The sequence below is a fragment of the Papaver somniferum genome, chromosome 11 (assembly GCF_003573695.1).
Source record: "Papaver somniferum cultivar HN1 chromosome 11, ASM357369v1, whole genome shotgun sequence".
Taxonomy (NCBI): domain Eukaryota; kingdom Viridiplantae; phylum Streptophyta; class Magnoliopsida; order Ranunculales; family Papaveraceae; genus Papaver; species Papaver somniferum.
Window position 1 is genome coordinate 14,886,882 of NC_039368.1, and position 7,883 is coordinate 14,894,764.

Genomic DNA, 7,883 nt, shown 5'->3' on the forward strand with positions numbered 1-7,883 from the left:
TACTGTTACTGTTCTTTGTTTGATTATGTTTGATTATGTATAGAATTTTGAGTGATAGAATATGAATAATTTGTTTGTTTGATTATGTATGAATAATTTTACTGATAGAATACAAAGGGGAGATAAAATGTTGTTGTTGATCTTCACTGATAGAATAATTTTACTGATAGACTAAGTTCACTGAAATCCATTAAACATGAATTGTTGTTGCTCACAAAGGGGAGATACAAAATGTTAAACAGTTGTATTATAAAGACGGTGTCTAGATTTTTTCTGTAAATTTTTTTGATCTTCTATACTGTAAGTAAATAAATATAATCTTGGGGTTTATTTACTGTAAATTTTTTGGATTTTCTATACTGTAAATTTTGATCTTCTATAATATAGAAAGAACTTTTATGGATGCTTGTAAACTCAGAAAAAACAATTACTAACTTGTATTTATATCGTGCTCAGATGTTGAGCAGAATAACGTCGAGATTTGCACAAGGAAAAAAGATGAATAATAAGAAACGCAAAGGTAAGGTAATGGAGCCTGAAATAGACCCTAATGTTGGAGATTTGGAAGTTCCAGATACGGGTTCGATGAAGATAGCGAAGATGAAACAACACCGTCCGTGGTATCCCTAGATAACTACAATTGCCTGGAAGATAGTGACAAACACGCTTCTACAGATATTACATATTCAAGCGATCCAATTAGTACCAACATCGTGGTTCACTCTTTTCGGTCATTGTTTATTATAAGGAGATAACAAACATAGTCCAAAAATTAAATTACATTATCGACAAGGCAGGTGGGGACGTTTATTAGCCATGGAAATAGGAGAAGCCATCACACCCAGGATTGATTATCTTGTTGAACGTTGGTGGGATACAACGCATACTTTTCACTTCCTTTGGGTGAAATGGGATTCACGCGCTTGATTGGGTAGTGTTGCAGGATTGAGTATTGGAATTGGGGATGATGTTCGATTATAACCCAGTCAAGTACAAATTTGATTATGTCCGTGAGCATGTTTTTCCAGAAATAGAAGAACCCTTAGATTATGAAGATCCCCATCTCTGGAAAAAAACGCCCCCCGGCACAGTGGATTTCAGATGCAATCACAATTAAATTTTTGACTACGTATTTCAAAGAAGATATCTTGGTTGCAGCTAATTTGGATGACAAACTAGCAGAAAAAGTGGCGAGGGCCTTTTTATGTATGTTTTGGGAAATTTTTTCTTTTCCAATGCAAAGAACTACATTGATGCGGCTTGGTTAGCTGCTTTTGAGGATCTAAATGCAGTTGATATGTATGACTGGGGTGGTCCTGCTTTTGCAAAATTGTATGTGGCACTCAACGCATCTGGTAGGGGACAGAAGTCATTATCTGGGCCGTTCCAAATATTAGAGGTAAATTATTATTTATTTTTATTTCATTTAAATGTATTTTTTGGCAGTTGATTTATTTGGTTGGTTATGATGGAGTAGTTTTGGGGATATGAATATCTGGGCATATGTAGACCGTGCGACCCAACTAGTGAAGAAAAATGGCCAAGAACTTCCCGGTGGAAAGCGAAGAAAAAGACTATCGATATTGTTCACTGTAGGAATGCGCTTAATCAGTTGACTGCAGACATCGTGACATGGAGACCGTGGGAATCCGCCATTGGTGTTCTTGACTCTGATGTTGGTCGCAGGGCTGTGGAGCTTTCAAACAAAAGGGTTATATTTACTTGGATTGGCAAGGTCAGTTAGTACTTTGTTTTTATATGAACATTATTACTTCAAAGTTATCATTTTATCCTCAGTTGAAGAACTTATTTTCTCTGATTACTGGTAATTTGACAGAATATGTGGTACCTAGGAGAACGATCTTGGAGGCAAAATCATCCTTTTGGAATTCCTAGAAATCCACCATTTAAAATTGGCGAGGTCAGTCATGAGAAAGCAAAACTTGTGAAAGAAGCTGGATGGGTAGATGCAAATATGTTTGTGAAAGCTGTTTCATATAATATGTATCTGCGATATTGGCGACATGTAACTAACTTCCATCAATTCGTGACCAAAGTCGATTGGGTAGTTGAATTACACGGGGTTGATGGTGACCGTGTTAAACACCTTATTCAACGACCTGCTCAGCATGTACCTATTCCACCACCACAACAATTATCATACGTAAGTACATCCCGTCATATATTAAAATATATGGTAATCTCATTTCTTAATTATTTTTTTTAAACGACAGCCTGAAGCTTATAATCTAGTTCAAGAACATGCCGATTTTAATCGTGCGTTTCGCGAGTTTGTATTATATGAAACGGAAGACAGGATGATACGTTTAAAGGCAAAAGATGAAGTAATACGAGGCCTTGCAGCTCGTAACAATTACCTGGAGGATCAGATGCAATTCCGTATGCAACAAACGCCGCGTCCCCCTATTGGATTCGGCAGTTTTTCTGAAACTATCCCACCAGCGGTGTGGGCTCCAGTGAGTCAAGCATCAACAATGTCGTCTGTTAACCCCCATCCGAGAATGACGTTTATCCCACCACGGCAAACACCATCGCATACTCCTACTGATGAATAAGTAACTTTTTAGCCTCCACTTTGGATATGTACTTTTTAGCCTCCACTTTGGATATGTACTTTTTAGCCTCCACTTTGGATACTCCTACAAAGTGCGTATGTTATCTCTATATAGGGTTACTTTTTAGCCTCCATTTTCAGACTCCATTTTCATTCTGACATGTTGATTTCTTTTCAGCCTCGTTTCGGTACTTGTAGTTTAATTAGTGTTATTTCTTTTTAAGCCTTCATTTTCAATCGGTCAGTGTCGCTTCTTTTTAGCTATAGTCTTAGTCTTTGCAGTGTCAATTCTTTTCACTCGCATTTTCAATCTGCAATGCCATAAGTGTCTATCATGTGTCTATAAAACCAATACTACATATCTCGGTGAATACAAACCAACACTGCAAATATTCTTCTTCTTCGAACTCTCCCAATCACTTCTCAAACTATACATTCCAATGGAATACTGTGACAATAACGCTGAATCTTCTTCTTCTTCGGACTCCGAATTTTCTTCTACTTCTTCTTCTGCGATCTCTGATAACAGCTTTTACTCATCAGATGAAGATGCGGTTGCATTGAGCCGAAATAATCTAGCAGTTAGTTTGGGAACTGCCATTACAAGTATGACATGGTCTCATACTCGTATAAAAATACCAAGAAATCGTGAAGCCGGAGATATACTTCTCTGGAATGACTACTTTTCTGACAACCCCACCTACCCAGCTAACATATTTCGTAGGAGATTCAGAATGCGGCGAGAATTGTTCAACCGAATATTGGCAGATGTGGTGTCTAGAAATCCTTATTTTGCTCAAAAAAGAGATGCTTGTGGCATTCTTGGATTATCCCCTCATCAGAAAGTAACTGCAGCAATCCGAATGTTAGCTTATGGATGTGCAGCAGATGCAATAGATGAGTATTTACGCATTGGAGAAACCACCGTTTTAGAAGCAACCCGTCGGTTTTGCAAGACGATTGTGGTATTATATGGGAAAGAATATTTACGCTCACCAACTGCGGGTGATGTTGAACTGTTGCTGAAAGAAAACAAAGACAGGGGATTTCCTGGGATGCTGGGGAGCGTGGATTGTATGCATTGGAAATGGGATAGATGTCCGTCAGCAGAATCAGGAGTATACACCGCGTATAAAGGGAGTGAAAGTATTGTGCTAGAGGCAGTGGTGTCACATGATCTCTGGTTTTGGCATGCGTTTTTTGGTATGCCCGGCTCCTGCAATGATATTAATGTAATGAATCGTTCTTATATTTTTCGAAAACTTATCAACGGGAAAACACCACCGGTGAACTTTGAAGTAAACGGGCATGCATATGATATGGGATATTATCTCGGTGATGGCATTTATCCACAGATTGCTACTATTGTGATGGCCATTAAACAACCAGATACACCGAAAAAATATAAATTTTCATCAATGCAAGAGGGAGCACGGAAAGATGTAGAGCGTGGATTTGGTGTACTGCAACAACAATTTGCCATTGTCAAACAACCTGCACGAATGTGGAACCCGGATGTGCTTGCCTATATAATGAAAACGGTTATTATTTTACATAATATGATAGTGGAGGATGAGCGTCTTCCCGGTGATTGGCCACATGAATATGACTCACGTAGCAGGTCGGCACCGGTGAATATATCGAGGGTAGGTACTGAGGAACTTTCCAGAATGAGAGCTGCACATCGGCGTCATGCTATACACAATAAAGAAACACATTTTCGCTTGCGTCAAGATTTAATCGAACACATATGGTCAAATTTTGGAGATAATTATTAAGTTGGGATGGAAATATGTTGTATCGTATTTCTTCATCGGAAAATATGTTGTAACGTTGCTTACTAATGTACTATTTATCATATAAAAATTAAAATTCACTAAAATTGACTAAAACTCACTAATTTTTTTATTAATGATAAATATTAAGGTTCAACTAATTCGGTCATGCTTTAAGATTGGTTTCTTTTGCGTTGTAGTATTTCCATCTTTCGAAGTTCGAAGTACTCTCTTGTTACAGTGTCCAATGTAGAGACATCCTTCAACATTATGGCCAAGTCATCGTCCGCTTCTTTCTTTAAATCGAGTTTTTCTTGCCTAGCTTGTTTCGCCGCAAACTTTGCCGCAGACTTAGCTTGTATCGCCGCAAACTTTGCCGCAGACTTAGCTTGTATTGCTTCAAACTCAGCTTTTCTCTGTCCCATCTTCATTAGTGATTGTGCTTTGTAATGTTCATTGAAACTTTGCTGCTCCTTAATTATATCCTCTAGCATTTCCTCCTGGGCATTGGATTTTGCTCTCCCTGTTTTCTTTAGTTGTTTCGATGCTTTCTTCCCCAACTGACGCTTACGTGTGTTCTCTATATCTCCAATATCTAGATCATCACTGGACTCGCCTGGAATTGTTTCCTCAATATCAGCGTTTTCCTCACCACTCTGAGAATCTTCCATTTCTTGGCCTGAATCAAACACAAACGTCGACCGTCCTGAATATTTGATACTATCTTTTAGAATTTCGTAGCACTCTTCGTGCTTAAATTTTTGGTTACCATTACTTTCTTTGAATCGCTTTCTTATCTCTTCAACCTGTTATTATTTTCAATACTCATCAGTTCCAATTACATGTATATAATTATTAAGGGTGCAAAAATTGACGATTACTTACCCTCGAGACTTCATTCCATCCGCTATGATATTCACCATCAACTTCCAACACTTTTGCAGAATAAAGTGAAACCTGTCTACTGATTCCCTGAAATCGACTCTGGATAGAAGTCCAAGTACGTTTTGGTTTACAAGGCAGGGCTTCTTCCAACTTATCTTTGATCCGACTCCATAATACTCTTTCTGGTTGATCGGTTCCGGTAGCAGAATCTTGAGATATGGCTAAATGGATTCTACATATCATTGTATCTTCTTCTGTTGTAAAATTGGGACCTCGTGGTGCCATATTTCTATATTTCTTGAAATAGAAATTATAAATGATAAGATTATGCAGAAATAAGTTTGTCAAATGCTATATATAGATATACGAAAGAGCCGTTGCAATCTATCAAACGGTCGGAAAATCAGAAAACCAAAATCAGAATTCCAAAATATAACCGTTGGCGCACGTAATACATGCGCCTGGTAACGGACGCTCGTAACACATGCGCTCCGAACAAACGCTCATAATACGAGCGTCCGTCCCAGACGCTCGTAAAACATGCGCCCACTCCAGACGGTCCTAATATATGCGCCCATCCCAGACGCTTCTAAAACATGCGCCCACTCCATACGGTCGTAATATATGCGCCTCACTCATACGCCCATAAAACATGCGTCTCACTCATACGCCCATAAAACATGCGTCTCACACAGACGTTAATAGTACGTCCGTCTCCTGCATACGGTCATAATAACTGCGTCCAAACCAGGCGTTTTTAATAACTGCGTCTGCTATGGGGCGTAGGTTTTATCTACGTATGGCCCGGCGGTGTTTATAATAACGCCTAACTCAAACGCTCTATATACATCCGCCCCATTATCATACGTTATTTATAAGTACGCCCGATGTGGAGCGTCCACTATACTTCCGTCTGAAATCATACGCCCACTATACTTCCGTCCCACTATAATCATTTTAGTCTCGGTTGGCGACCACATTTGGTCGCAAACCCTAATTAACTGGACTAAATATGGTTTTATTCAGTACCACTGCGGCTGAATTTGGGACCAAATTTGGGTATAGTCCCCAAATTTGGTCATGACTGTGGTTGCTCTAAGGGCACTTTAACAATTTTGAAAAAAACGGGAGCATTTATTTTATGGATATAAAAAAACGGGGGTACTTTATCAAAATTCTTTTATCTAAATTTGGGATTAATTTGGGATAAAAGGAGTATATCTTTTGTTGGAGAAAATGAGTTATTTAACAAATGGATTTTTGGTCTTGGTGTGGTTTGATCTCATGATGTAAGGGCGATACTCACTCATTTTTGAGTGAATGAAATGGAACCTTTAGTCCCACATATTGGAAAACTAAAGAGGTGCTCCATTATATAACCATGTGGTCATGGATATGTTGTAAAACAATGTGGTGGAGCGGGTTGGGCGAAAAATACATGTTTCGACTCATGCCCATGCGCGTACACCATGTACCAAGTTCCTCTTCTACTCGTATTTATTTTTGGCGAATTTTTCTTTAGGAAATTAATTCCAAAAATATTTTCTTAAGAGTTTTATTTGTGGGAAATTCCTTTTACGAGTTTTACTTGGTTTTGAAGAAAAACCAAAACCTAACTTGATTTGCAAGTATCTCATCTTATAAATATGACTCGAAATTTTGTTTTCAAAACACACAAGCAGCGACTATCTCTAGGTCTACTTTTCTTCTTCTTCTTGTTTTTTGTGCGGCGTTTTACTTCCATCCCTGTTGCTGAGTTTAAGAATGGGTAACTTGCGTTGTGCTAACTCAAGTTATATCGGGCAGTCTTATCCTGGACACATATTTGCACGTTGGGGTTTAGCATTACTTCAGAATATACCCGTGAATTAATGTGTTAAGGACAGTTTGTTGAACCTGTGATTCTGCCCTCATCAATTTGTTCGTGGTAGAGTTGTTTGATACATCTGACGCTTCTTCTATTGTTGCAAGATTCCAACATCTTTTACCCAGTAAAAATAACAAATATGTCACTTCGGACTTTAAGTCCATCTTGGCTAACGAAAAGCAACATAAAACCAACCTATATATGTTGCATATTGAACTTCATACAGCTGACAACTTCACAATCAGAATGTTCGTAATGGAACGATTAGTATACGTAAGTAGCAACGGATCAAAAAAAAAATGTAAATTTACTAATCGAGGGCGTATTATATTGGAATTTTAATTTGATTGGGGTTGGTTGTATGATTATGCATTGCAACGAAGAATTTCAACCTTAAACAATGTGTTCGATTAACTAGCAAACAAAATTAATAGGATACTGTAGTAGTTAAATCAAGAGCTTTGTCAGCCAATAGTATTTTACTTCACTTTTTATTTCCAAGTAGCCAACCAAGTAGGTAGGTTGATCATATCCGGGACAGGGCTTCAACAACAAGTTCTAACCAATAGCAGCCAAATCATTTATTTTACAAATGAAACAAGAAAATTAATTCATAGAACAAGGAAGAAAAACAAATAAACACATGGACTAAAAACAAGTTGCTTCTTTGTTTGATAAATCACCAAAGTTTAGTAGAAGGCTGCCAAATCATTATAACTCAATCAGCCACCTAAAATAAATTAGGTAGAACAAGAGGAGTATAATCAAAAGTAACAAGTTG

The 7,883-nt window shown here is 37.9% G+C and overlaps 3 protein-coding genes across 3 annotated transcripts; 2 read left to right on the top strand and 1 right to left on the bottom strand.

Moving 5' to 3' along the window:
* The first annotated feature begins 1,204 nt into the window (after nt 1–1,204).
* On the top strand, nt 1,205–2,702 carry LOC113324165. Its single transcript, XM_026572493.1, has 4 exons — nt 1,205–1,399; nt 1,478–1,735; nt 1,838–2,164; nt 2,235–2,702. The coding sequence occupies exons 1-4, from the start codon at nt 1,205–1,207 to the stop codon at nt 2,574–2,576; spliced, it is 1,122 nt and encodes a 373-aa protein (XP_026428278.1). The 3' UTR covers nt 2,577–2,702.
* A 481-nt stretch (nt 2,703–3,183) lies between these two features.
* Nucleotides 3,184–4,353, top strand: LOC113324166. Its single transcript, XM_026572494.1, has 2 exons — nt 3,184–3,580; nt 3,686–4,353. Exons 1-2 carry the CDS (start codon nt 3,184–3,186, stop codon nt 4,351–4,353), a joined length of 1,065 nt encoding a protein of 354 aa, XP_026428279.1.
* Nucleotides 4,354–4,396: 43 nt separating this feature from the next.
* LOC113320403 lies at nt 4,397–6,289 on the bottom strand. The gene is made up of 3 exons (XM_026568318.1): nt 6,265–6,289; nt 5,236–5,532; nt 4,397–5,156 (listed from the first exon to the last, which is right to left on the bottom strand). The coding sequence occupies exons 2-3, from the start codon at nt 5,518–5,520 to the stop codon at nt 4,524–4,526; spliced, it is 918 nt and encodes a 305-aa protein (XP_026424103.1). The 5' UTR covers nt 5,521–5,532; nt 6,265–6,289; the 3' UTR covers nt 4,397–4,523.
* Between the last annotated feature and the right edge of the window lie 1,594 nt (nt 6,290–7,883).

What these genes read in the sequence shown, in the direction of transcription:
- LOC113324165 (XM_026572493.1), top strand. Translation starts at nt 1,205, where the DNA reads ATGTATGTTTTGGGAAATTTTTTCTTTTCCAATGCAAAGAACTACATT. An exon ending in GGCCGTTCCAAATATTAGAG is followed by an intron (nt 1,400 to 1,477) that starts GTAAATTATTAT and finishes ATGATGGAGTAG; the next exon opens with TTTTGGGGATATGAATATCT. An exon ending in TATTTACTTGGATTGGCAAG is followed by an intron (nt 1,736 to 1,837) that starts GTCAGTTAGTAC and finishes GTAATTTGACAG; the next exon opens with AATATGTGGTACCTAGGAGA.
- LOC113324166 (XM_026572494.1), top strand. Translation starts at nt 3,184, where the DNA reads ATGACATGGTCTCATACTCGTATAAAAATACCAAGAAATCGTGAAGCC. An exon ending in TTTACGCTCACCAACTGCGG is followed by an intron (nt 3,581 to 3,685) that starts GTGATGTTGAAC and finishes GTCCGTCAGCAG; the next exon opens with AATCAGGAGTATACACCGCG.
- LOC113320403 (XM_026568318.1), bottom strand. Translation starts at nt 5,520, where the DNA reads ATGGCACCACGAGGTCCCAATTTTACAACAGAAGAAGATACAATGATA. An exon ending in GATGGAATGAAGTCTCGAGG is followed by an intron (nt 5,157 to 5,235) that starts GTAAGTAATCGT and finishes AAATAATAACAG; the next exon opens with GTTGAAGAGATAAGAAAGCG.